We start from the raw sequence: 24035 nt of genomic DNA on the forward strand, positions 1-24035 counted from the left end.
CGCGAAGATACGCGCGTTTCTTGGATAATAACGTACAGAGTGTGGCCACTTTGGTAGAAAAAAAAAACACCGCCCAGACCGCGTATCGAATCCGCTGTCGGTGACCAGCAAAAAAAATCATTTTCTTTTGAAGTTCGAAAAAAAAACACGTTGCAGCTGCAATTATTGGGTACTTATGGTAATTTCACAGCGGCCCCCGGTTGCGTGATGCCTTACGGAGCGATCCCAGAACTGCGGATCGATTGCGGTGCGCTGGTTCGTATATTTATAGATGTCCTTCCCGGATAGCGCCCGGAGCGTTTAATGATACGCGCCGCAATCTGCGGGAGCAGTACGATAAAGGTCGGTGTCGCTTTTCGAGTCGAATTCTGGTCGCGACGGACCGCAGACGACATTCCTAACACCTAATGAACCGTTTAAAAACCGGATTGTTGGCCAAAACGAAGCAAAAAAAAAAGGACGGCGGACGAAAGCGGGGAGCGGAAAAACTTTAGCGACGCTCAGCGTTTACCACTACCCGATGCCGATGTGTGGTGGTAGCCGCCGAGCCATCGATTTTTTCACTCTGCCTCTGCCGCCTGAAACGACGGTCCTTGTGGCGGGCGCGTTGCGTGCGCTGTTGCATTTGGTGGGCTTCTGTATTTTGCCGGCGATCCGCGCCGCTCCTCAAGATCATCTCGCGGTCGGAGGGGGGGGGCGCGATGGACAATGTGAGGGAATTGATTGGAAAAAGATACCCCCTCGCAACACTCTTTTTGCCGATCAGAGCTGTAGCTAGAAGGAAACGCTGTAGTGTGCGGTGGTCGTTCTGCTGCTGTTGGTCTGTGGTTCTCCCAGCGGCAAAAAGAAAAAATGAGCGCCACTCCAAAACCACCCCGACACCGATTCGAATGTGGTGCAATCCGATCCGCCAGCCCTCGCCGGCCAAGCCAAGTCAGGTGGCGGTTGCTGTCGCGCACCGCAGATACCGCGTGCTCTAATCTGCGAGGAGGCGGTTGCACCGGGTTTCTTCGGCGCCATTTCGACACGTCGCGAACCTCCCGCCCCGTGAAGTATCTCGTATCGCGAGCCGAGTGAAGGTTATTATGCAAACCGCGCGCGTGGTGGTGACCGCGGGCTTGCGTATGTGACGTCGTCGGTGGCGTCGGCGAACAGGTTATTGGGTGAGGTGGCCGTGTGCGGCACTGCTTATGTATGATGTTGGCCAACGAAAACTAGTTCTTCAGCGGCGAGGGACGTTTGCTTAATATTTGTTATTCTTCTGTTATGCCCCGAGAGCACTATTTGCGCCCTATCTCGTGGTTTCGCGCGGAACACTTTCCTCTTTTCTCCGCTGACCTCCACCGCGGCGAGGCACACTGTCCCGTCCGTGTTCGGCCTTGTGGCGGGCGTCAGCGGCCACGGCGGTGGATTTAATTTTAGACACACCTCGGCTCCGTCGGCCGGATGCACCGCCAACGAGCGGCGGGCCAAGGTGTTGCGCTCGCCGCGGGGTTTCTGCAGCGCGGTGCACAACGTGTGGACCGAGCGGCAAATAACTGTGTCACCCCGTGCCGGAGTGTGACCATTTCGCACCGAAAAAAACCGGCGCGCAAAGCATATTCTGTGTACTAACGATCTTCTTCTCTTGCGTTCCTTGCAGTTGACGACGACTACGCTACGCCGCGCCCGAGAAAAGTGCATGCGACCGCGACACGCGCTCCCCGTGGCCGAAACGAAGAATGGCAGAACCATGTATCCTCAGCATTGAAGACAGTCTGAAGCAACAGCTACAAGAAGCACCACAGGCACCGTCAGTCGACAGCGCGCCACCCGCCAGCCCGATCAGTCGCATCGAGTCGCCCACGTGCACCGTCGTCGTGGTGGGAGGAGCCGATCTGATTCGCGACGCCGATGGAGGGACGACGATCAGCGGGGCCATCACGCCACGGGCGCTCTGTGAGCATCATTCCGTCACCGTGGGCAACGTGACCCCCGTAGCCAGCGCCGGCGATGGCAAGCAAGCCATCGACGAGGACTCCCGCCAGCGGCTGCTCCGCATGGACAGTCATGATAGTGATGACGTTGATGTTAGCACCCAAGAGGATCAGCACCACCTGCAGCAGCAAACGCAGCAGCAGCGACAGGAATGTCCCATCATGATGGAGACCCCGGCCGTTGATCGGAGCGAAGCGCACGAACTGAGCGGGAGCGTGAGGTTACTCGCCGCGAACGGTGGTGCCCGGGACCCGGCGGCCGGTCCCGGCGGAAAGCTGGTGATTATCCGGGAAAAGTTGGCCACGGCCAAACCGAAGCGCCTGAGCGATGAGTTCTTCTCGGCGGATGACGATAACGAGGACGACGAGGAGGAGGAGGAGGACGAAGACCGTGAGGAGGACGAGGAGCGGACATCGTCGTGCGTGCAGGCGATCGACGATGTGGGCGATTGCGATGCTAACGCCAGTTTGAACGAAATTAAAAATCTCAGCATCACCGGCAGCAGCAGCGGCGAGAACGTTCGCCGTCGACACTCGCGTCATCGTCGACCGGAAAATGGCGAGGACGACGAGGAAACTGCTTCTACTAGCAGCCAACCGCTCGGCGGTGGCGGCGGCAGTGGCGATACAGCGGAGGATGACGACGAGGGGGAAGAGGAAAACGTGGCGCCAAACGAGGAAGATGACGAGCTTCTTCTGGACGATGTGCAATCGATGGACGCGATCGAGCGGCGCGACTTTGAGCAGGAGCAGCGACTGACGGGTGGCTTTTTGCTCAGAAACAGATCCCTGATATCTGCCGATAGACTGAATTTAGAATTTATAAATACAATCCACAACAACAACCAGCAGCAGCCTTCGAGCCACGATGGGCCGCCCGCGCAGGCGTCCTCGTCTCACCATCAGCCACAAGCATCTGTCGAAGGGCTCGCCAAACACCAAGCCACGGATGAGGTGGAGGAGGCCAGTTTTCCGGCCGCGGACGAGCTGGAAGAGAACGGGCTGGAGGAGATCGTACGGTCTTCGCCGACACCGTCGACGGGAATGGCCACACAGCTTACAACAACGCCAACTAGTAGTAGATATCAATACAAACACGATCCTCACCAGCAGCAGCAGCAGCATCGTAACGGCGTTACATCGGGCAGCAGTAACGGGAAGATCGATGGCGATAGCTTTAGTAGTAGTTATAGTAGAACAAATGAGAACAATAGTACAACCAAGCGTGCAGTGAACAAGCTAACGAGGAACCTGTCCGCTAGTTTAGCCAATTGCAGTAAGGACGATGGCTACGATGGCGTTGACGCCGGCCAGGCGGAAGATGCCACGGAAGCACCATCGAATTCCCTGTCGTCGTCGGTGTCCTCGCTGGCATCCTCGTTGCACGAATCATTCAACGGCGCTTCCGGGAAAGGACAGCGGCAGCAGCAGCAGCAGCAGCCTTCCGATGTCTTCCTGAATGCAAACTCCAACGATAGCCTGTCGTCGGAGCAATCCGTTTACGTGGCCCGAGACGGCATGGCAGAGGCAAAGACAGCGGTGGACGCCGAAAGCGGTTTAGTGGCGGATCTGCTGCCGCACACGGAAGAGATCATAGCGCACGATCCGTGCTCCAGTTCGTCCGCTTCGTATTCCTCTTCGTCGTCTCCGGCGCCCTCACAAACGCAACCACACAACAGTGACGTGACGATGGATGGGTCCACTTCATCGTCCTCCTCGATACTACCGCCAACGGCTTCACTGTCTTCGGCAATGTCGATCGGACCGGGTTGCTCCTCCGGCTCACCGACGGGTGCCGTCGAAAAGCGCGACCCGCAAAGCACTCAGCAACCGGAAGCGAATGGTTGCCCCTCGTCGGGTAGCAGTGGCAGCACCACACAGCCCTCGACGAGCTCTGCTTTCAGTTGTCCCTTTTCGAAGGATGTCAAAGCGACTAACAGCAAGTCGGCCACTAGTAAGATATCACCTTCAGCATCATCATCCTCTGGCAACAGCAGCAGCAGGATGGTGGTTGTGAAAACGAAAACTGGCTCCTCCTCGAGCCATCACCATCACCACCAACGTCAACATCACCATCTTCGTCGTGGTGCCGCCGGAGACGATGCTGCGCCGGCCGCTGGTGCCGCCGCCGTTGCTGCGTACCAGCAGTGCGACGCCAGCACCAATACGTCGAACTCGCCGGAATCGAGTGAACCGGAAATCGATGAGGAAGATTGGGCCGACTGCGAGGAAGGGACGGACGAGGAAGTGTGCACGTGCCGTGACTACACCGACGAGGATGGGTTCGCGACGAGCGAAGATGAGCTGCCGTCGCGGGATGTCGATCTCTCGAGCTACACCCAGCTCGACGCGATCTCCGAAGATCTGCTGCCCGATGCGCAGACTCCGCGACTTCACCGTAAACGGAAGTTGACCGAAAATCGCAACCTGTTTGGCGATACGGCCGTCGGTAGTCCGTCGGCGAACGCAGAGTCGCTCAACTACACCAGCCGCAAGCGCCTGGCTCTGGATGCGGCGGCCACATCGACGGCAGTCACTTCCGGTGCTGGGTCGTTGACGGTAGCGACCGTTACAACACCCAGGTCGTCCACACTGCGCAGTCCAATGAATGTAGGTTCGGTGGCGGCGGGTACGTCGGACGTCGGAGCTAATGTTTTCTCCCCTCCCTTTTCGACAGATGGCAACGACACCAACTTCATCCGTATCGGGAGAACGCAAGACCCCTAGAACCATTATACCGACCAAAGATAATCCTCCTCCGGAGCTGAACGAGTGGCTGCTCCAGTTCCAGGTGAGTCGCTAAACGCGGGAGTCCACGTAGTGTCTTTTTTATATGTGGAATTTATGTCCCGTTTCAGCGATGGACGCACGTGGAGCGGCTGGTGGCGGTGGACCGCTTGATCGAGCACTGCGAACCGACGCAAGTTCGCCACATGATGAAGGTGATCGAGCCACAGTTTCAGCGTGATTTCATCTCGCTCCTCCCGAAGGAGCTCGCCCTCCAGGTGCTGTCGTATCTCGATCCCAAGGACCTTCTGCGTGCCGCCCAGACGTGCAGCAGCTGGCGCTTCCTGGCGGACGACAATCTACTGTGGAAGGAAAAGTGCAAGGCAAGCGGTATCGTCGTGGAACCGTCAACCGATCGCCCGAAGCGGGGACGCACGGGCAACATGCCGCCCATTTCGTCGCCCTGGAAGGCGGCCTACATGCGGCAGCACATCATCGAGATGAACTGGCGATCGCGCCCGATCCGCACGGCGAAGGTACTGAAGGGTCACGACGATCACGTCATTACGTGCCTTCAATTCTGCGGCAACCGCATCGTGTCCGGTTCCGATGACAATACGCTCAAAGTTTGGTCCGCCATTACGGGCAAGGTGAGTGCGAAGCAACCAGAGCATCCAAGCAGTCGTCCGCGTTTCCAAACGTTACCGTCGCGCTTACGCTATCGTTTTTCAGTGCCTTCGAACACTCACTGGCCATACGGGGGGCGTGTGGTCATCGCAGATGGCCGGCAATATTATCATCTCGGGCAGCACCGATCGAACGCTGCGCGTCTGGAACGCTGAAACCGGCCAGTGTATGCACATTCTGCACGGACACACATCAACCGTGCGCTGCATGCATCTCCATGGCAACAAGTAAGTTAAAGGCCCAGTGGTGTGCACGGGCTCTATCTAACTTGGCATTTCTGTCCTCCCTTTGCAGAGTGGTCAGCGGGTCTCGTGACGCGACGTTGCGCGTGTGGGACGTCAACCTAGGGACATGTCTGCACATGTTGGTGGGCCATTTGGCTGCGGTACGGTGCGTGCAGTACGACGGTAAGCTGATCGTTTCCGGTGCGTACGATTACATGGTGAAAGTGTGGAACCCGGAGCGTCAGGAGTGTCTGCACACGCTGCAAGGACACACCAACCGAGTTTATTCGCTGCAGGTAAGCCGGTAGCCAGCCATCCCGATAAGCGTGTGCTAATGACACCTATCGCCTCGTTGACAGTTCGATGGGGTGCACGTGGTTTCCGGGTCGCTGGACACTTCGATACGCGTATGGGATGCCGAGACGGGCTCCTGCAAACACGCACTGATGGGCCACCAGAGCCTTACGTCCGGCATGGAACTGCGGCAGAACATTCTCGTTTCCGGCAACGCCGATTCCACCGTCAAGGTGTGGGACATCATCACTGGGCAGTGCTTGCAGACTCTGTCTGGTAAGTGGACGGCACCCCACACGGCTGAACCGCGTTACCGTGATTATTGACCGTGGCCTACGTTTCGTTGCAGGCCCCAACAAGCACCAGTCGGCCGTCACCTGTCTGCAGTTCAATACGCGTTTCGTCATCACCAGCTCGGACGATGGGACCGTGAAGTTGTGGGACGTAAAGACTGGCGATTTTATCCGCAATCTGGTTGCACTGGAATCGGGCGGAACCGGTGGCGTCGTGTGGCGCATTCGGTAAGTCGTTTCGCCTCGTATAGCCTTTCCTTTCCTTGCAAGGATGTCCTCACATTCGTTTCCCCGTTTTTTTGTCCGTTGCAGCGCCAACGATACGAAACTGATTTGCGCCGTCGGCTCGCGCAACGGAACGGAAGAAACCAAACTGATGGTACTGGATTTCGATGTAGAAGGTGCCTGCCTGAAATGCTCATAGTTAGTAAGCACGAAAAACTGATCGACCCGGAGGTCATCTATTCCATCCCCGATTCCCAACTCATGCGCCCCTCCCACCAATCCTGGCTGCTCCGCCTTCCCGATCCAAGTCCTTGCCATTTTACAATGATACAAATGCTTCTTTAACAGCGAGCACGAACCGATCGCGCTTTGTCGTCCCTTCAAGATCGCAACAACTCACGCACGCAACTCACACAAGTTAGGATAATGTATTTAAAAATTAAGCATTACGAAACGCAGGGGGCAGCAGCATTGGAAGAAGGATGGTATGGCTGCATCGGTAACGATGAGCCCGTATGATATGCTATAAACATGTACAACAAGACCACAGGAAGAGGTTCTCCTCAGAATCCCGTCGACATCTTCTCCCCGGTTTAGGCTTCGTTTATCGGATCGAAAGCAAATGTTCGATGAAGGTGATGATCCCGTGGTCGGTACGAAACGCTGGTCCATTTTGGATGATTCCGAAGTTTAAAAGAATGCAGAACACATGGCTTTTCGGGCAGCAGAACTCAAAATTCCCCCCAGTCCCTTGATATACTTTATCGCCTCTTGCGCGCTGCGCCATTAACTTGGCGACCGAAGGGCCTCATGCAATAACGATAGATCTCAACGGATTCTACCCAAATAGTTGTATATGCTGCTTCTGAATCGACACATCCGGTACTGCCGTCTGTCGCAATCGCACCTCCGCTACGTGTGGTGTACAGGGTTTTCATTTATAAAGTTTAGCTCATAATATAGTGAATTTTTCTTATAGTTAATATTTCATCGCTCCTCGTTGCCCGCATGGGTGGGTTCTTTTAGGTTTTTATTACCGTTTGTCGTCCTCCGCGTGTGTGTGCGTGTGTAACTCCCCCTATCCGTTAGTTTTGTGTCGAAATTCACAATCACTGTTGTTGAGTTTTACGTTGTTTTTAGTCTTTTCTTACGGCGCCAGATGTTGATGCTCTTTTTAGCGGTTGTTTCGATCTTTTACTCGCCGTACACCCCAAAAACTCGGGGCAGATCGGCATTGTTGTATTGTTACATTCCTTTCCCCATTTATGTTGAGAGTTGCGAAAAAAAACCCTTTGTTTAAATTGTCTGTTAAATTGTGTTAGATCTTGACCTCAACTCAACTCGATTGCACTTCGTTGAATCTATTGTTTGGTCTGTGGCCTTTTAGTCCGTTGGGTCGACTCGCTACTACTAATAATCGCACTGCCATGTGAAATGTGTGTTCAACATTCTTTTAAAGTTTCGCCAGTCAAACACGGAACGGAAAGCCACGAAAACAGGTTGCGGATCGATTACGGAAAAGAGGACAGAGTGCGGAAATCAACGCAGATGATCGTTTAATAAGGCTCACGGAACATTCACGAACCATGCTTTATTTTTACCCAACGTTAGTTTGTAGTGTAGTCAGCAAAACAATACAAGAAACATTAACAAATGAGACACCGTGTCTGTATGTGTAGCGAAGGCAATATGTAACTATAGCTGGGGCGAGGACAACCAATGCGCGAGGTGTTGGCAAATAGGAACCAGAAATTGAGGTATAGGACGTTAGGCTCCTCGGAACAAATAGGGAACCCCGCTAAGGAAACGGCATTCTGTGTAGAAGAAGCCATAGAGAACCATAGACCTATAGAGGAAGTTGTCGCCCTTCCATCGTTGGGCGCCTGTCGGTCCTAATCACAAAAATCGGACCCCAATCGGCTTATGCGGTACCGCAGAGGAAACAAGTACATCTGAAGTAGGAGCGTTCAAAAGCACCATTTTTCTACTCTTATCACAGCAAAACTGCACGAGAGCCCTAGTGCTCTAGCGATTTTGTTTTCCATTTCTGTTGGATGCTTTTTTCCCTGGTTATTTTTAGTTAAACCCAGCATAGAGGGGTGCCAGTAATGGGTGCGTCGTTACTCTTTAGTTATATTCTCTTTGCCCGAAGTCCCCTTTTTTAAAGTCTGTTCTTTGATGTAAGTGTTCAACAATTAAGTTTTTAGTTTTTCCCTCTATGAAGCTGCTAATTTTGTATTGCAACACACATCATGTGCTTCTGGTGCACTGTGTGGAAATTGCGTAGTCCACGGCAAGCCGAAGAAAATGGCAAAAAGGAACTTCAATAACACAAAATCTAGCGAGAAAGTTCGAGCTTTTAAAACATTTGATTTCTGGAAGAATATCCGAAAGGCGGCGCCTCCACGAAGCCGAAACCGTTTGGGAATTTTCAGGTTCGTCAGCAGCCCAGCTTTCCCAACCAACCAACCAGCGCATACTTTGTTTATGTACAATGTCAAAATCGCATCGTGCACGCACACCATCATCATCTGGCCAGCTGTCAACGATGACACGAAAAGAGGGCCAATGTTGGGCGGTGAGCATGTAAACAAACAGCATTATGCTGCTCTGGTAGTGGTGGTGCCAAAGGCTCGTGAATCCGGAGCAGATGTGAATTTCGTTTTTTGTGTTCTTTTGGCATTCTAATCTCGGTGGCCAAGCGAATACTTATCGCTAAAAATGACGAGAGGTCGATAATTACGCGTGCCGCGAGCCAGTGCGTCAACAGACACCAGATCGTCCAGGACCAAGGTGCGACCGCGGATTTGTGACCCAGTGTACCCCTTCCGGTAATGGCGATTTTATTGCATTCAATTGAATGCTGGCGTTTCATTAACTGACCACCGCTTTTGTGCTTTTGCCCCTCAATGCGTCATCCTCGACAACGCGGCCTTCAGCGGGTGTTGGTGCAAATGCCTATTTTTAGGTGCAGCCTGAGTACCTAGTCGTAACAATTGGTGGCAAAGGTGTGCGGTCCTTGCATTTGGAACAATCGATGCTTTCAACCGCGTAGATTAGCCTGGAAGGATTAGTGTTTCAAATTCGAACTGGGCAGAGGAAATCGAAGGCAGACAAAATGGCAGTGCTGGATGAGCGTGGCATCTTGTACGTGATAGCCGATCTGCTGTCCATCGTCACGATCGCGTCGTGTCTCATCTCGAAGGTGCCGCAAATACAGACGGTCCGGCAGCTACAGTCCGCGACCGGGTTGAGCGTTAATGGGCTGCTGATGGAGCTCTGCAGCTACACCGTTACGATGCTCTACAACTACACAAATGGTTACGCTTTCCTCTCGTACCTGGAATATCCGATCCTGTTGGTTCAGGAGTACGTGTTGGTGTACTTCGTGCTGAAGTACCAATCGCTACTCGGCCAACGAGCTTATATGTGGTCCGGGATTTACTGCGGAGTGTTCGTTGGCTTCGCCACCGGTCTGATTCCTTCGTCCGTGTTAATGATGCTTGTGGTAAGAGACCATGGCCAGACACCACGTTGTCCGCTTGTTTTAATTCGGTTGATTGTTTAAATGCAGCCGTTCACAACGCCGGTCGGTGCCACTAGCAAGGTCATGCAGCTGATCGCCATCCTTCGCTCCAAGGACTCTCAATCCGTTAGCCTGATCACGTGGGGCATATCGGCGTTCACCAACTCGAGTGAGTACCCCGTGTGCCGGGGAATGATGTCTGTTACTGATGGTTGATGTCCTTGCGTTTGTCCTTCCCTTCGAAACAGCACGCATTTACACGATCATGCTGGACTCGGGCGACAAGATGCTCCTCTCCAACTTTGGCATCTCGACCTTCCTTAGCTCGGCCGTGCTGCTGGCCGCGTGGTACTACAAGAAACCAAAGAAGGAATAAAGCAAAGCGCCTGGTAAAGCCCGCTTAACATTGAGACGAAACAATCTGACCCTCCTGATATCAGCTTATCAATTGACCGCTTTCACGCACTCTAGACAAATTTTAACTACCAAAAATCACAGTGTTACCTTCACTGAATGGCTTAATAAACTTTTAAACAAATCTTACGCTCGTTTCCGTGATCAATTATTCAATTAAACCGAAATATTCGAAACATTTTTTTCATTTCTTTCGGGTTACACAAGGATCGTAACCAAGTAACTAATAATGATCACACAATTTGCTCATTTATTTGGTTTAGAAAACAGTGAAAAATACGAAAACCTTTCACTAACGCTATTCGCCTTCGCGCTCGGAATCTACAAAATAATCTTAATGATATCACTAACTGCGACTAAATACCGAATTTCGCAACTAGAATCATGCGAAATCCTGCGTCCAGCAGGCGGGCAGAATCGGGACACACCAAGAACACAAAAACGGAAAATTTATTGAATCAACACAAAATACATGACGATTCCCACCACGACGATCGCTGCGGGCAACACGTACAGCCACGGATTGCGACCTTCTTCCTCCTTCACCTCGTGCCGTTTCCGCTCGCGGTGCTTCCGGCGGGCAAACTTCCGCTCGTATTCTTCCAGCTCCTTTTGGTTCTCTAGCTCCTCCCGTGTGCGGCGTTCGTTTTCCTTCAGTTCCTCCTCTTGTTGCTTCTTTGCCCGGATGGCTTCGCAAGCGGCGTCGCATTCCAGAGGGACAGAGTCTTTGGCGACATTACACGGCACTTCCGACTTCCGTTGGTAGCATTTGCAGGTGACTTTCACCTTCTTCGTGCACAGCTCGGGATTCGGACAGGGTCCCGGATGGCAGGTGGCCGAGCAACGATGTCCACAAGGAAGCTACGGGGGGGGACAGAAGTTACACGACGGAGCACAGAAAAACCGCTTCTTTACTCACGTTCTTGATGCATTTCTGGCCGCAACTGAGCACGGAGATCCGGCGTCGTTTCAATTCTTCCGCCACATCCTCCTTTTCGCCGTCCTCCAGGTCGGGCGGATAAAACTCGTTGCAAGTGTAGAAAACTTGCGTGAGGCCACAGTAACACTTGTCTTTGATGGAAATTGAACACGGCTGGCAAGGGGGTTCATGACATCGCCGCTTGCACGGATGCAAACACCCAGTCGGTCGCGGTATCTCACAACCTGCTGCACACGGTTCACAGCGGGAGTCTTGCGTAGTGCTTGCGCGATGCGTGACCTTGTGACACAGCAACACGCACCGATGCATACCGCACTTGAGCAGCCTTGCGCAAGGTCTTCCACAGGAAGCCGGTTTCGAGTTCGAGCATGGCCAGTCCGAAGTCTCGTGCCCACCGAGACACATCACCGGGACCTTGACCTCGCACGCCGGGTGAGGCAGCGCCTTGATCTCCACAATCTCCTGCGCCACATCCCACGGGCCGACGGGCTTGAAGTTTTTATCCTTAGTCACCACCCTGACCGCGTCGTGACACTTTGCGCTGCACGGATGCTCGCACTTTGTCGTATCGTTTGGCTCCCCGCACGGTTTGCTACAGGGAGGACAGTCACCGGTGTGGCATGGGTGCGGATTTTGATGGTGGCACTTTGGCGGAATGCGACACGGCAGTCTGCATTTCGGAGCGCTGGCTCGTTTCTCGCGGCCACACGGCACTTCGGTTGCTGTTCCGCCGCACCTAGAATCGAAAAGTGTTTACTTTAAACAAAAGAACCGATGATCAACAGATCCGGAGCGCAATCTTACCGACACTTGATGACCGACTTTTGATTACAAGGATAGCATGGTCCGTGATGGCAACAGGAGGAACATTTGTGTTTTCCGCAGGCCAGCGTCTTGCCGCAAACTTTGTCACAATCGGGGCAGTTTCCATCGCAGCATTTCCGATTGCACGGGTGCTTCCCGCAGCTACGCAGCTTCTTGCACTTCGTTTCACATGTCGCTTCCTTGGCGCAGGGCATCTCCTTGGTCAGCAGCCCGCAGCGGCATGTTTTCTGCACCAACTCGAGACAGGTTCCGCAGTCACCCTCGTGGCACCGGTCGGCACAGCGATGCACACCGCACACCAACACCTTCTGGCAGGTATCGCCACAAGTTCCAATCCGTTCCGAGCACGCGGCTCGCGTTTCCATACGGCCGCATGGACAGGAACGTGGCAAACCCAGCGGACAATCACCACAGCCGCCCTCGTGACAGCTTCGCTCACATTTGTGCAAGTTGCAGGCGAATGGTCGACCGCAGATCTTCTCGCACTGCCAGCGGGATTCGTAACAATTCACCTCCTTCGTCGCGTCCCCACACAGACACTGCTGTTGGCTGCGATTTTTGCACTGAGGACACTCGCCGATGGGATGGCAAAGTTGACCGCACCCGTGAATTCCACAGCCAAGCTTCCGTGGGCACTGAAAGAAAAGAGGTGCCATGCGTTGATTTCACTTTTGAAATAGATAAAAAAAAGAGACCCAATCCGGCAATGTGACCGACCTTCTGTGTGCAGGTCCAGGATTGCTGCGAACATCGGATAGTTTTCGGAGCCGATTTCGCGCATCTGCATGAAACATTGATCGTCTGCGGACACGGGGGACACGGCCCCGGGTGGCAGAGCAACCGGCAGTGGTGACCACAGGAGGGTTTCAGCTGCTTGCCACACGTTTCCCCACAGGAATGTGGTATGAGCCACGGATGCTGACTCGGATCTCGTTCCTTCCCGCAGAAACACTCGTAGTGACGCGGAATGTCGACCGGTTCGTACTCTTTGCGACACTTTGGGCAATCCCAGTGTACGGAGAGAACGGGCTTCGGCACGTACTCCCCCCGGTTGTTATAGTAACCTTCCTGCTGCTCGTGATTGATGCGCTTCATTGAGATGCTGTCGTTGGCCCACCGTTGGATGCACATGAGGTGGAAAAACGTGTAGCACGAGTGGCAGGACCAAATCTGTGAGGGCGGAATTTCAAAGGACCACATTTTAAAACCTCCCGCCCGGGCCGTTTGTGCATCCGCCCTGTTACCTTATCCGCTCGTTTGACGGTCTCTATGCAGATCAAGCAAACGGCATTGCGCGATTCGAGCAAATTCTGGAGATATTCCTGCGTTTTGCCCATGTCCGAGTCTGCTCCGTGATAGTTCTTCAACACCTCGCCGAGAATGTTTTGGGTGGCCGCACCACCCGCAGCCTGACCACCGTCATCCTCCTCTTCCTCGCTCGAGATATATTCCTTCGTATAGAGCCGCGCCTTTTCCATGTGCTCTCGCTGGACTTGATTAAACTTTTCCTGAGCGGTCTTTTGCTTACCACCCGACGAGGAAAGTTTCGGTTGCGGAATCTTGGAACCGCTCAAGCGCTCCTCCGGCAATCGGTTGCCAGTACTTGAGGCCGAGGTTTTCTTTTGGCCCACGGCGGGCTGCGTGGGCGGTGCCGGAAGCCTCCAAGCGTTGGGGACTTTCGGCGCTTGTAACTTACGATCGCGATAGGCCATTGTCGTGCTCGGAGTTTCGTGCTAAGAGCGAACGTATGCTCGTTTTGCCGGCAACAATGATTGCTTTGATGTTGCTATACGTGGAAATGTTGTAACCTATGCAAATGACGTTTTCCGCCTGAAACACCCCGTGAAAAAGCTACTCCTTAACAGCTGGTTATAATGGGATGTTCGCCATTCGTTGTTTTCAGTCAATTTAGAAAAGTTTATTGCATTAAAAAATACAGTTCGAAGAAGAAAACGAATTGCTCACAATTTTTGTTACTGATTACGATAGACGCAGCTTGGGAATCCGTGAGCGACTGATGTGTTTCGCTCCCGCCATTGTTTCTGCGCTGCCAATGTTCGGACTGCGAGTGATTAATTTTTGTTCATCGGTAGCAATGCTCTGCTTCATGTGACCGATTAATGCCAGCTTCCGGATATTTGTTCCCGCCCCGGTATTCGTCATACACCCGAGTGGTGTCCGTGCACCACCAGCCTTTGCGGCACTTAGTTTATCCTTTTTAGGTGTTTGATCCCCCTGGCGGCTGCTGTCCTGTATCGGGTGCTTCGGTGTGCGCTGCTGATTTTCCACAACTCTTTTCAGTTCCTCTTCGGTCAGATCTCCGCTTTTTACCTGCGTTTGCTGTGCACTTTCCTCATCCTCCTTTCCCAGCACCATCGGCGTACGTGCGATGGCAATGCATGGCGAGCGAGGATCGTTACCTGCGTACGGTATGACCTCAGCGTCCTCGAAGACTGTCACCTCGTTCGGGTTGCGTTCTTCCAGTATCGGTGTCTTTTCATCGCATTCGATCTGCAAATTGCAAAAGTTGGGCAACATCTCCGAATCGCAGTCTTTGAACGATGCATCGCCGGTGTCTTCTTGAGCGACCAAGCTGGCCTCATCGAACTGTAGCGAGGAAACCACATTCGTAAGGCTACAATCGGTCATTGCCGAGTCAGTATCTACCACCAGAGGCGTTCGATCGAAGGTGCTCGGGGACCGGGGATCGATAATTGACTGGAAGCGCTTCGGTAACAAATTGTTGGGTGTTTGTAGCACGCCATGATCCGTCAGAACCGTGGTCAGATCTTTCACCTTCGTTACAGGCGCACAGGATATAACGGTCTGCGGGAGGAGATGCATTGCGAGGCACCCTTAATGAAAGTGTAGTGCGGATTGCGACGAGCCGACTTACCTCTGAGTTAATGGGGCTTCTGTTGATATTCAGCGTCGGTGAACGCGGATCGGTAGAAAGTTCTACACACTGGTCCGCAATGGGAACGTTGTCCGAAGATGGCAAGATTTTACTATGGAAGCTTCCCATGTTCGCGAACAATGTGAACAATACGATTATCAAACAATCGGTTGCACTGCCTGCCCAATTCTGGCGGTTGGATACCGTTGCTGCGGAGCAAAGCTTGGACAGCGTCAGTTCAAAATGCCACCGTTTGACAGCTTCCCTGCACAAGGTTACTATGTGAAATACCGAGATGAGCAATATGCACTCTAGAAAATCATGCGATAGGAAGAATTTATTGTTATTATGTGTGCTTTAAATCTGATCAACTTATTTATCTTTATTCATTACATCTAGAGCCAAACAAAAAATGCCCTGCCCTGCGAAAGTGCCCTTTCTGTAGGCAATAACAAGGCGCGATTCTTTCCGTCACAGGTGAGAGTTTCGTCCGTCCGTCAACAAACACAAACTCGTCCGTCGGAACGAAGCTATCACCTGTACCGTTGCGCTGTTTTGTTAGATAAGTGGCTTCGGTGGCTATACTGGTTGGCGATTAGTTAATAATTCATCTCGCGACTCTCACAACTGGTGCCCAAACCGGAAGGCTGGTATACAATCGAAAGCAGCCGGTGTGACGTAGTGGTCGAACTTCCTGGCTGGGTGAATCCTTTCAATTTGTGTGTTGGGCTCCGTTATCCGCTTGGGTCGAAGCCGCATGTGCGCAAGCTTACGGTTTTACCTACGACGTAGCACCAACCAACCAACCATTTTTCCAGGCGACAGCCACTTGCGACAAAAATGCAATTCCATAAGTATTTTTTCACCCCGAGACTGATTAAGCAGTACGATGGATCGAAGGTCTGGCAGGAAAACGAGTTAAACTCCGAACCAACGCGGTGAATAATTAAAGGTTTAATTGCTTCACAGCTATCCTACGAACCGGGCGCACTGGAAAAGTATGGAGACCAGCTGCTGACGGCTGTAAGTTTTCCTTTCGGTGCACGTGCCGACTATCATCCACTGACGGCCTCTTCTTACAACCCGTTTCCTCTTTTCTTGTCGCAGCTCAACTTAATGTGGAGCTTCAGCTACTACACGTCGCCAATCCTCGTTTCGATCCTCTACCGACGGGGCTACTTTGTGGCCGAATCGGTCGGAACGTTTGCGAAGGTAACCACTGGAATTGGCCTCCTGGTGGCCGTCTCCTTGTGCATGCGCGGTCTCGGACGCTCGATGAACGTGGCGTACGTTCGGTTTGCTGAAACGCTGGAAAACGCTAAACGCAGCAGTGCACGTAACGGAGAAGCGAAGAAGGCCCTCAGGCAGTACGATTTCGACTTCAGCCAGTGGCCAGTTGATTACGTTACCAGGTTGGTAGTGCCATCTGGGAGCGATTCTCTAAATATTCTAAACCCAAATCCCAACTTGTAGCCGCAGAACTATCGCTAAACCTGGTAATATTGTCTGGGTTTCATCTCCACCCCGGCATCACGATCCGATTCCGTGTCAAATCGCTGCTTACATCGCTGTCCATACGTTCGGCATTCGGATGATCTATCCCGGATCGGTGCGACTTCTGCAGAGCTACATGGGTAAGAGGGTTCAGGGCTCAACGATTTGGCGAACGATATTTTCCCTGTCGCTTACCTTTCAGAACCGATGATCGTCGAAGGCCGCACTAAATTGGTCAAAAAGTTTAGTGGGGAACGGAACAAGCTGAAAACAACCGATGGTAACGAGATCGATACCATTTTTGTCGATTACCGGCATAGAAAAAACAACAACGCCAATAGTGCGACCCTGGTGATATGTTCCGAAGGAAATGCCAGCTTTTACGAGATCGGCATCATGTCGACACCGCTGGAATTAAAATACTCGGTGCTGGGCTGGAACCATCCCGGCTTCGCTGGCAGTAGCGTAAGGATCGAAACCATGACGTGTGTGACCAACCAACAATAGGAAAGCATTCTTTTTGTAGGGTCGACCATATCCAGATCAGGATCAGAATGCGATCGACGCCGTGCTTCAGTTCGCCATCGGCGAGTTGGGTTTTAAACCCGAGAACATTATCCTGTACGGTTGGAGCATTGGCGGTTACTCTACCCTTTACGGCGCTTCACTCTTCCCGGAGGTGAAAGGAGTGATCCTTGATGCGACGTTCGATGATGTACTGCAGCTCGCCTTGCCCCGTATGCCGGAAAGTATCTCTAACATCGTAAAAATTGCTATCCGAGAGTACGTTAACCTGAACAACAGAGACCTGATCACGCAGTACAAAGGCCCGGTACTGTTTATTCGCCGCACGGAAGATGAAATCATTTGCTCAGAGTAAGACGGGCGTTTTATCGTGATTCGAACGGACCAATGTATGATTTCGTTACTTTTCAGAGAGAATAACCTTGCTACCAATCGGGGCAACTTTCTGCTCATCAACATGCTACAGCACCGCTTCCCCTATATCTTCAAGCCGGAACAGCTGCCGTATGCCGAGGAACTGCTGTCGAAACCGATAGAATTGATGCTAGTTGGTTAGTAGCGTCAAATGTGCCCTCGTTCGCCTTGTTCCCACATTCATCTGCGCCCTTTCAGATACGGACCTCACTGACCACTTGATGGACTATGTGGGCCTAAACGCTCGGGATGGCATCTTGAGATACCCCCTCGACATCGGTAATGAAGCCGATTTCTCAAACGACTCGCGCCGTGCATGGGTGAAGTTTCTGGTAAATATATTTGGTTTTTGTTTCGCAAACCATTTCACTCGCGTAACTTGTTGCGGACACCTTTGACTTTCGCCAGATAAAGAAACATCTATCGGATTTCAAGTCGACCCATTGCACTCCGCTACCGAAGGAATTCTTCCAAAGGCCGTGGGAACTTCCGAGCGAACTTGACTACTACATCGTATCGCACGACAAAACACGTCGTTGGCCCCGTTGAAGCCTATTTTGGTGCGGTGTGAAAGGCATGGAGAGGCGCAAATAAGACATGGGAACTGACTTGATGTTTGTGGAAAGGTAAAGATATTTATAGACTAAAGGCGCGTGTAGGTGAAGCAAATTATACTCTGTCACTGTTGGCGCAGTACATTGTCCTGTAGGATCGGGGAACTGGAGAACAACTAACCCTCCGGTGAAGGGATTTTCCGAGTATGAGGAATATTTTCCAACTATCGCTTGAATGTAAGACATCATTGGAACAACAAAAATCTATTTTACCCAAAGGGTTTATCCTGACCATCGTTACCCGATGATAACAAAATAAAATCTCCCTTGGTAAAATACATTTATTCATTACTCGTAAAACGGAAAAAATTTAATATTCAACGCAGCATAGCGTAAGGGCACGACGGCAATGGAATCCGAAGCGCTGGCGGATCTTGTAAAGATATTTATCTTTATTGAATCACCTGACATAACTTACACACGAAAGAATCGGAGTGCCCCTCATTTGCCACGACCATTCATCTGTCGTTTGCCTTTGCTATTGGCCAGTCCGCGCTTGTTCGGTTTCTTATCAACAGGCTGCTTGCGGCCTACAATTTTGCTCGCCTTTTTTCGTGCATTCTTCTTGGCCGCGGCCAACTTCAGCTGACGCATGGCATCTTTCTGCTTCTCACGCTTTTGCATCGCTTCCATTTGCTGGCGCTCCAAGTCACGCTGCGGTTGTGCTTCCTCCTTGGCAACCAGCTGTTCCGCCTTACGTTCTGCGTCGTCCTGGAAGATCTCCCCGTACGGATCGAAGTCGTGCGTATTCTTCGGTGCATGCAGCTCCTGATTTATCTTGTGCTTGGTTTTCTCCAGATACTTCGTGCTGGCCGCCTTGCGCAGCATTTGCCGGTGCTTGGCGGGGCTTTGGTAGTCCGGATTTTCCCAGATTGATACGCCCTCGAACGAACCGTTGAATATTTTGATCGGATTCATCACAAACCGTGGCCCGATCTCTGTCAGTCCGCCATCCTCCGACAGGATCTGGAAGTGCCGGTACCAGATGCGATTGTCCAGGTAGGTGAACGAAATGACTCGATCGATAAACGGTTGGCTCTTCGGGTGCTGGTTCGGTACGCCAAAGGTTTGCGTTAGCAGCTCCTTAATCAGCGCCAGATGAGGATGCTTTGTGAATTCCTGGTCAAACGACAGGAGTGGGCGCGATCCGCGCAAACAGTTACCCGTCAGCTTCATCTCTCCCATCGTGTGAATGTTTTCGATCAGAAACTTCACGGACGGCCCCTTGCCAACGTTGGCAAGCCACATGTACAGGTCACGCTTGCGGCGACCCTCGAATAGAATCACCTTGTTGCAGTGCTTCATCTCGCTCATCTCGTTCACCACCGACAGTGTCTTCCAGCGCTCCATCTTGGGTTCGGCACGATGATGTGGCATGAGCGTTTTCAGATCGTTCATCAAATGCCGGTCCCGGTGGTTGATACCGCGAGCACACAGCACCAACACCCGCTGTTTGTTTGTCCACCTTGTCTGAAATTGGCAACAGAAAACATGATAGAGCAAGTAACAACCCGCAGGTAAACAGTTATCGCTCACCTTCTTCGGAACAGGCTCATCCGAGATGCGTGTCTCTTTTAGCGGCGGAATGTCCTCGTCCGATGATGCATCCGAATCCTTCGGTTTCGGTTTCGCCTTTTGTTTTTGTTTTTTCGTTGGCTTCAGTTTCTTTTTTAACGCCGGCTTTTGCTTGTCCGTTGTGGCCTGTTTCTTGGCGTGAACTGGCTTCATTGTGGATCTGAATTAACGGTACAAATCTTGATTCGATCGCACGGCACCAAACAACCACGCGGTTACGCTGAAACAAGGAAGGTCGATTGTTTTGACAGCGCCCATCGCGCCCTGGAAATGTGACATTTCATGTAAACAAGAACTGACAGCATGGGTGACAGCATTTCGAAGCAGTTTTGAATTACAATTATCGCACACGTGTCGCAGCACACTATGAATGAAAATGTCGCTTTTCAAAGGCTTCTTGAATCTGGCGCGTGCGTCAATTCGAAGGCTATCCATGGAAATGACGAACCCACAACAAATCGTATCTTTAACGTAACACGGCTTGTGAGTGATAAAAGCGAACGTTGGCCAATGGAGCTTAAAGAAATTCGGCCACCGTACAGTGTCAAACCGGGCACAAAACTTGCGGAATCTAGCACCAATCTGTCCGTTATGAGTCGCTTTCAGGCTCTTGCTCTACACGAACAGCAGTGTGTGGTTGTGTCGGGGAACAGTAGTAGCAATTCGAACGGACAACGATCGGATCAGCGCACACATTTGGATGTTGCTGGGTACCGAAGATTGCGAACCGTAGGTCAGGGTTCTTTCGGTGTTGCCGTTCTGTACGAACGGCTGTCGGATGACCTACAGGTGGTCATGAAACAGATAGCTCTGGGCGATCTAACCGAGTCGGAAAGGAATATGGCCATGAACGAGGTGGAAGTGTTCTCGAAGCTCCATCACCCGAACATTATCGCATATTACGGTTCGTCGGTGCAGAATGACCGATTGTTCATCGAAATGGAGTACGCTGACGGTGGCACACTGGCACAAATGATGGCGCAACGCGCTGGCGGAGAATCGCTACCGGAGCGGTTTGTGCTCACAATTTTCGAGCAACTGGTCAGTGCAATCGGGTACATGCACTCCCAAAGCATCCTGCACCGAGATTTGAAAACAGCGAACGTATTCCTGCACGGCAAGGGTACGGTGAAGGTGGGAGATTTCGGCATTTCGAAGATTATGCACACCAAAGTGCATGCCCAGACCGTGCTCGGCACCCCGTACTACTTCAGTCCGGAAATGGTATGTTGGCGGTTTCGCCTTTTGTGTATCCGTGACAATAATTCTTGTATTCTTCTTTGCCCGCCACCGAAAAGTGCGAAGGGAAGGCCTACGACGAGAAGAGTGATATCTGGGCCCTTGGCTGTATACTCGGGGAAATGTGTTGCCTCAAGAAAGCATTCACGGCGGCAAACCTGTCCGAGTTGGTCTCAAAAATCATGTCTGCCGAGTATGTTCCTCTGCCGGCCGAATACTCTCAGTCAATACGCCACGTACTTGGCCTTATGTTCAAGATTGACCCCGGTGAGCGACCCTCAGCCACAGAGTTGCTGCAGTATTGGGTGCCTGTTATCTATCGGAATTTAGACTCCAGCGAAAGGTACGTTACCAAGCTTTTGAAGTGTTTTTCACGCTAAAAGCAATTATTTCAGAAGAAAACTGCAGACACCACCAGCTTTCGAGCCAACCCGGCTCCATTACAATTCACGGACCATACTCTACCAACTTCGCTCGTTCGGTACATCCTCGTCTTTGGCGCCGTTGCATTTACCGGCAACGCTTAAAATCAAACAACTCGGAACACGGGGCCAGCACTTTGTGGCGGTGATGGAAGGTAATAAAACGGCCATAATACTATTCGAAATCAGCACCCAATTCTCCCCTAGATGGGACCGTGTTCAGCTGGGGAGAAGGCGACAAAGGGCAGCTAGGGCACGATGCCCTCGAATCGTGGCACCACATCCCGTTGCGAATCGAGGCTGTGAAGCACCATTCGATCGCTGGGTAACCCTGTCTCGAGATTGCATTCGAAAATGAAATTAATTTCCGATCCACGACAGGGTGGCAGTTGGGCATGGATTCACCATCCTGTGGACGGCGTCCGGATTGCTGCTCAGCTGTGGTGACAACAGTCTCGGTTGTCTGGGACACGGCAACAGAACATCGCTGCTTGTGCCGAAACAGATCAGCAAACTCGAGCGGACCTCGATCGTGCAGGTGTCCTGCGGTACGTCGCACGTCCTGGCACTGACCGATGGTGGTATCGTGTACAGCTGGGGCACCAGCACCAAGGGAGCCCTGGCTTTAGGCAAGCGGCTCCACACAGCACTCGAACCCGAGCGAGTCATACTGCCACAGACGGTGCAAAATGTCCGGGAACTGCATGCCGGACCGGACTGCACGATTTTGATTACGCACCAAGGGGATTGCTACGGTTGCGGCAGTAACGCTGGCAACAGGCTTGGGCTAGGCCGGAAGGTGTCCGAGACGAGCACACTGCACAAGTTTACCATTGCCGCCGGCTGTCCGAAGATTTTGGCCGTGAGTGTCGCCGAAACGCATGCTGTGTTTCTAGTCGAAGGAGGATACCTCGTCACGCTCGGGGACAACTCACACGGTCAGCGAGGCGCCGGCCATCGCTACGAGTTGCTGAAGCCGACGATCGTTCCACAGCTGCGTTCCCGGTGCATCGTGGTACGTATACCGCGCCCCTCACTCGTGCTCGTTGGCCATGAAAGCTCTCGTCCTCTCCCCCCTGGCAAATTACAGAACGTAAAGTGCAGCGAGACGTATACCATCGCTGTAACTGATGACAACTGCCTTTTGCTCTGGGGAACGCGTTTGGGCGTGACACCGGAAGTCATGGACGGTGCCAGCAATACACTCGATGGGAACAACAATAAAGAGGTATACTTCCACACATGTGCGCGGAGCTCCTTCACGAGAACGTGACACAACCTTGGCGAAAAGTAAATACCGTCCGTGCCAATGCTGCCGCAGCTCTAGGTTTTTCTCCCTTTTCTCCCACAGTGGCGGGCTTCGTTTTCGACGTACGCAAACAGCACCAATATCCTCACGCCGATCTACAAACAAGAGACGATTCTCGATCCGGCGGATGTGCTGGCGTAAGTTTGTTCAGATTTTCTATTCGGCCCATTGCACTTTATTGCACAAATTTTTGGGCAGTTTTTAAAACGGACTTTCGGCAGCAGCCCGTGCCGAAGTGGCGGTGAAGATACGGCCACGAGATATTTGCACAGCTGATTTGGCAATGCCAGAAGGGGGCTCTTTTAAATTCCCTTGCGTGTCTCATGATCCACTTCGATCAGATCTGCCCGAAGCGAGATATAAATGGCTGGTGCGCGCGTCTGGTTGGTACCATTCCGAAAGTATCACACCAGAAAGTGTTCCGCGAAGATGGTATCCAAAGTTATCGTTTTAGCTTTCGTCCTATCCGCTCTGCTGTATGTCCAGGGTAAGATATTACACTCCCGAACACGGGCTATTGGTGATAATCTTGAAACAACTGTCCTGCAGCTACGGCTACGGTAAAGACCACAGTAGCTGCGGTCACGACAAAGCCCACGGTAGCTGCGGTCACGACAAAGCCCACGGTAGCCGCGGTCACGACAAAGACTACGGTAGCCTCGATTTGTCGTCGTGGGGAGCAATATTCGCAATGCGGCAATAAATGCACCGAGCGGAAGTGCAAGGCCACCAGCACGACGGCATGTCCAATGGTGTGCGTTCCCGGATGCTATTGCAGCGATGGTTATGCTAGAAGCGCCAGCGGAACCTGTGTGGCCAACTACATGTGCGCGTATCCGCTATACTCTGGTTAAGAATGGGTAGAGAAAATAAACGAAATGTTCCCAAACTTCGCACTTAATCCACGTCTGCTAATACATTACTTTGCTGTCGCCAAAAGTAGCAAAAACAATTGGGCCAAACTAATGCACGTACCGGATCTGTTTCAAAGTTAGCAAATATATTATTTGCGGCATGTGCGCCAATATGGAACGATCAGATCTTTGCGCAGATGGTTTCTTTGCCCAAATGGCACTTCGAGCCGTGTTTTGCTACTGGAGCTGTTATATTCGCTATGGAAAAATGGGAACTTGCAATTGCAATGCACGAAAAACAAACTGATAGTTCGACACATTTTTTAAGGATCATTTATCATCATTCCATTTATGTTTCCAGCCTGTACTCGTCGAAAACTCAGCAAAGTACGGGTTCGTACGTAAAGCTGCTCGATATTTATCCGTTACAGCACAGTATTCTAGTACTCATTGAAACCAACTGTCCAATGGTGTAAGTTCACAAGAATCGGTCTGTAGTTTCCAGTACACTTGACAGTGGTTTTGGTGCACTCGCGTGTCAGATGCCCAACACGTACAGAAA

At 52.0% G+C, this 24035-nt stretch overlaps 7 protein-coding genes across 8 annotated transcripts; 4 read left to right on the forward strand and 3 right to left on the reverse strand.

Annotated features, from left to right (window-relative positions):
• Positions 1-1721: 1721 nt before the first annotated feature.
• LOC131216013 (F-box/WD repeat-containing protein 7) lies at positions 1722-8763 on the forward strand. The gene is made up of 9 exons (XM_058210409.1): positions 1722-3930; positions 4075-4586; positions 4654-4767; positions 4835-5353; positions 5436-5617; positions 5685-5910; positions 5974-6184; positions 6258-6429; positions 6514-8763. Exons 1-9 carry the CDS (start codon positions 1722-1724, stop codon positions 6623-6625), a joined length of 4257 nt encoding a protein of 1418 aa, XP_058066392.1. The 3' UTR covers positions 6626-8763.
• A 257-nt stretch (positions 8764-9020) lies between these two features.
• On the forward strand, positions 9021-10465 carry LOC131216234 (solute carrier family 66 member 3). Its single transcript, XM_058210668.1, has 4 exons — positions 9021-9257; positions 9366-9934; positions 10001-10121; positions 10201-10465. Exons 2-4 carry the CDS (start codon positions 9545-9547, stop codon positions 10326-10328), a joined length of 639 nt encoding a protein of 212 aa, XP_058066651.1. The 5' UTR covers positions 9021-9257; positions 9366-9544; the 3' UTR covers positions 10329-10465.
• A 223-nt stretch (positions 10466-10688) lies between these two features.
• On the reverse strand, positions 10689-13856 carry LOC131216174 (NF-X1-type zinc finger protein NFXL1). Its single transcript, XM_058210592.1, has 5 exons — positions 13376-13856; positions 12849-13301; positions 12111-12766; positions 11286-12042; positions 10689-11227 (listed from the first exon to the last, which is right to left on the reverse strand). Exons 1-5 carry the CDS (start codon positions 13841-13843, stop codon positions 10817-10819), a joined length of 2745 nt encoding a protein of 914 aa, XP_058066575.1. The 5' UTR covers positions 13844-13856; the 3' UTR covers positions 10689-10816.
• Positions 13857-14057: 201 nt separating this feature from the next.
• On the reverse strand, positions 14058-15210 carry LOC131216661 (uncharacterized). Its single transcript, XM_058211214.1, has 2 exons — positions 15028-15210; positions 14058-14957 (listed from the first exon to the last, which is right to left on the reverse strand). The coding sequence occupies exons 1-2, from the start codon at positions 15154-15156 to the stop codon at positions 14112-14114; spliced, it is 975 nt and encodes a 324-aa protein (XP_058067197.1). The 5' UTR covers positions 15157-15210; the 3' UTR covers positions 14058-14111.
• A 349-nt stretch (positions 15211-15559) lies between these two features.
• LOC131206559 (phosphatidylserine lipase ABHD16A) lies at positions 15560-18349 on the forward strand. Of its 2 annotated transcripts, none has more exons than XM_058199149.1 (9): positions 15560-15927; positions 15997-16050; positions 16135-16439; positions 16501-16661; positions 16724-16986; positions 17048-17397; positions 17458-17597; positions 17659-17792; positions 17869-18349. In XM_058199149.1, the coding sequence occupies exons 1-9, from the start codon at positions 15868-15870 to the stop codon at positions 18007-18009; spliced, it is 1608 nt and encodes a 535-aa protein (XP_058055132.1). In that variant the 5' UTR covers positions 15560-15867; the 3' UTR covers positions 18010-18349. The 2 variants fall into 2 exon arrangements, with proteins under 2 accessions (XP_058055132.1, XP_058055133.1); XM_058199150.1 differs by having other exon boundaries at positions 16507-16661.
• LOC131206561 (ribosome biogenesis protein BRX1 homolog) lies at positions 18343-19857 on the reverse strand. The gene is made up of 2 exons (XM_058199151.1): positions 19611-19857; positions 18343-19544 (listed from the first exon to the last, which is right to left on the reverse strand). The coding sequence occupies exons 1-2, from the start codon at positions 19800-19802 to the stop codon at positions 18516-18518; spliced, it is 1221 nt and encodes a 406-aa protein (XP_058055134.1). The 5' UTR covers positions 19803-19857; the 3' UTR covers positions 18343-18515.
• Positions 19858-20159: 302 nt separating this feature from the next.
• Positions 20160-23957, forward strand: LOC131216014 (serine/threonine-protein kinase Nek8). The gene is made up of 8 exons (XM_058210410.1): positions 20160-20873; positions 20948-21231; positions 21272-21465; positions 21518-21635; positions 21692-22325; positions 22401-22538; positions 22662-22756; positions 23835-23957. Exons 1-8 carry the CDS (start codon positions 20160-20162, stop codon positions 23947-23949), a joined length of 2292 nt encoding a protein of 763 aa, XP_058066393.1. The 3' UTR covers positions 23950-23957.
• Positions 23958-24035: the final 78 nt, after the last annotated feature.

This window comes from Anopheles bellator, chromosome 1 (assembly GCF_943735745.2).
Source record: "Anopheles bellator chromosome 1, idAnoBellAS_SP24_06.2, whole genome shotgun sequence".
Classification (NCBI taxonomy): Eukaryota; Metazoa; Arthropoda; class Insecta; order Diptera; family Culicidae; genus Anopheles; species Anopheles bellator.

Excerpts from the sequence above, each read along its gene's own strand:
- LOC131216014 (XM_058210410.1), top strand. The coding sequence starts at position 20,160 with ATGGAGCTTAAAGAAATTCGGCCACCGTACAGTGTCAAACCGGGCACA. Across the intron at positions 22,326-22,400 it reads TGCGTTCCCGGTGCATCGTG|AACGTAAAGTGCAGCGAGAC; the intron begins GTACGTATACCG and ends GGCAAATTACAG. Across the intron at positions 22,757-23,834 it reads GATCCGGCGGATGTGCTGGC|CCTGTACTCGTCGAAAACTC; the intron begins GTAAGTTTGTTC and ends TTATGTTTCCAG.
- LOC131216013 (XM_058210409.1), top strand. The coding sequence starts at position 1,722 with ATGGCAGAACCATGTATCCTCAGCATTGAAGACAGTCTGAAGCAACAG. Across the intron at positions 5,354-5,435 it reads GGTCCGCCATTACGGGCAAG|TGCCTTCGAACACTCACTGG; the intron begins GTGAGTGCGAAG and ends ATCGTTTTTCAG. Across the intron at positions 5,911-5,973 it reads ACCGAGTTTATTCGCTGCAG|TTCGATGGGGTGCACGTGGT; the intron begins GTAAGCCGGTAG and ends CCTCGTTGACAG.
- LOC131206561 (XM_058199151.1), bottom strand. The coding sequence starts at position 19,802 with ATGAAGCCAGTTCACGCCAAGAAACAGGCCACAACGGACAAGCAAAAG. Across the intron at positions 19,545-19,610 it reads ATGAGCCTGTTCCGAAGAAG|ACAAGGTGGACAAACAAACA; the intron begins GTGAGCGATAAC and ends TGCCAATTTCAG.
- LOC131216174 (XM_058210592.1), bottom strand. The coding sequence starts at position 13,843 with ATGGCCTATCGCGATCGTAAGTTACAAGCGCCGAAAGTCCCCAACGCT. Across the intron at positions 12,043-12,110 it reads AAGTCGGTCATCAAGTGTCG|GTGCGGCGGAACAGCAACCG; the intron begins GTAAGATTGCGC and ends TTTCGATTCTAG. Across the intron at positions 11,228-11,285 it reads GCCAGAAATGCATCAAGAAC|CTTCCTTGTGGACATCGTTG; the intron begins GTGAGTAAAGAA and ends CCCCCCCCGTAG.
- LOC131216234 (XM_058210668.1), top strand. The coding sequence starts at position 9,545 with ATGGCAGTGCTGGATGAGCGTGGCATCTTGTACGTGATAGCCGATCTG. Across the intron at positions 9,935-10,000 it reads CCGTGTTAATGATGCTTGTG|CCGTTCACAACGCCGGTCGG; the intron begins GTAAGAGACCAT and ends GTTTAAATGCAG. Across the intron at positions 10,122-10,200 it reads ATCGGCGTTCACCAACTCGA|CACGCATTTACACGATCATG; the intron begins GTGAGTACCCCG and ends CCTTCGAAACAG.
- LOC131206559 (XM_058199149.1), top strand. The coding sequence starts at position 15,868 with ATGCAATTCCATAAGTATTTTTTCACCCCGAGACTGATTAAGCAGTAC. Across the intron at positions 16,440-16,500 it reads CCAGTTGATTACGTTACCAG|CCGCAGAACTATCGCTAAAC; the intron begins GTTGGTAGTGCC and ends CCCAACTTGTAG. Across the intron at positions 17,598-17,658 it reads GATAGAATTGATGCTAGTTG|ATACGGACCTCACTGACCAC; the intron begins GTTAGTAGCGTC and ends GCGCCCTTTCAG.
- LOC131216661 (XM_058211214.1), bottom strand. The coding sequence starts at position 15,156 with ATGGGAAGCTTCCATAGTAAAATCTTGCCATCTTCGGACAACGTTCCC. Across the intron at positions 14,958-15,027 it reads GAAGCCCCATTAACTCAGAG|ACCGTTATATCCTGTGCGCC; the intron begins GTAAGTCGGCTC and ends CTCCTCCCGCAG.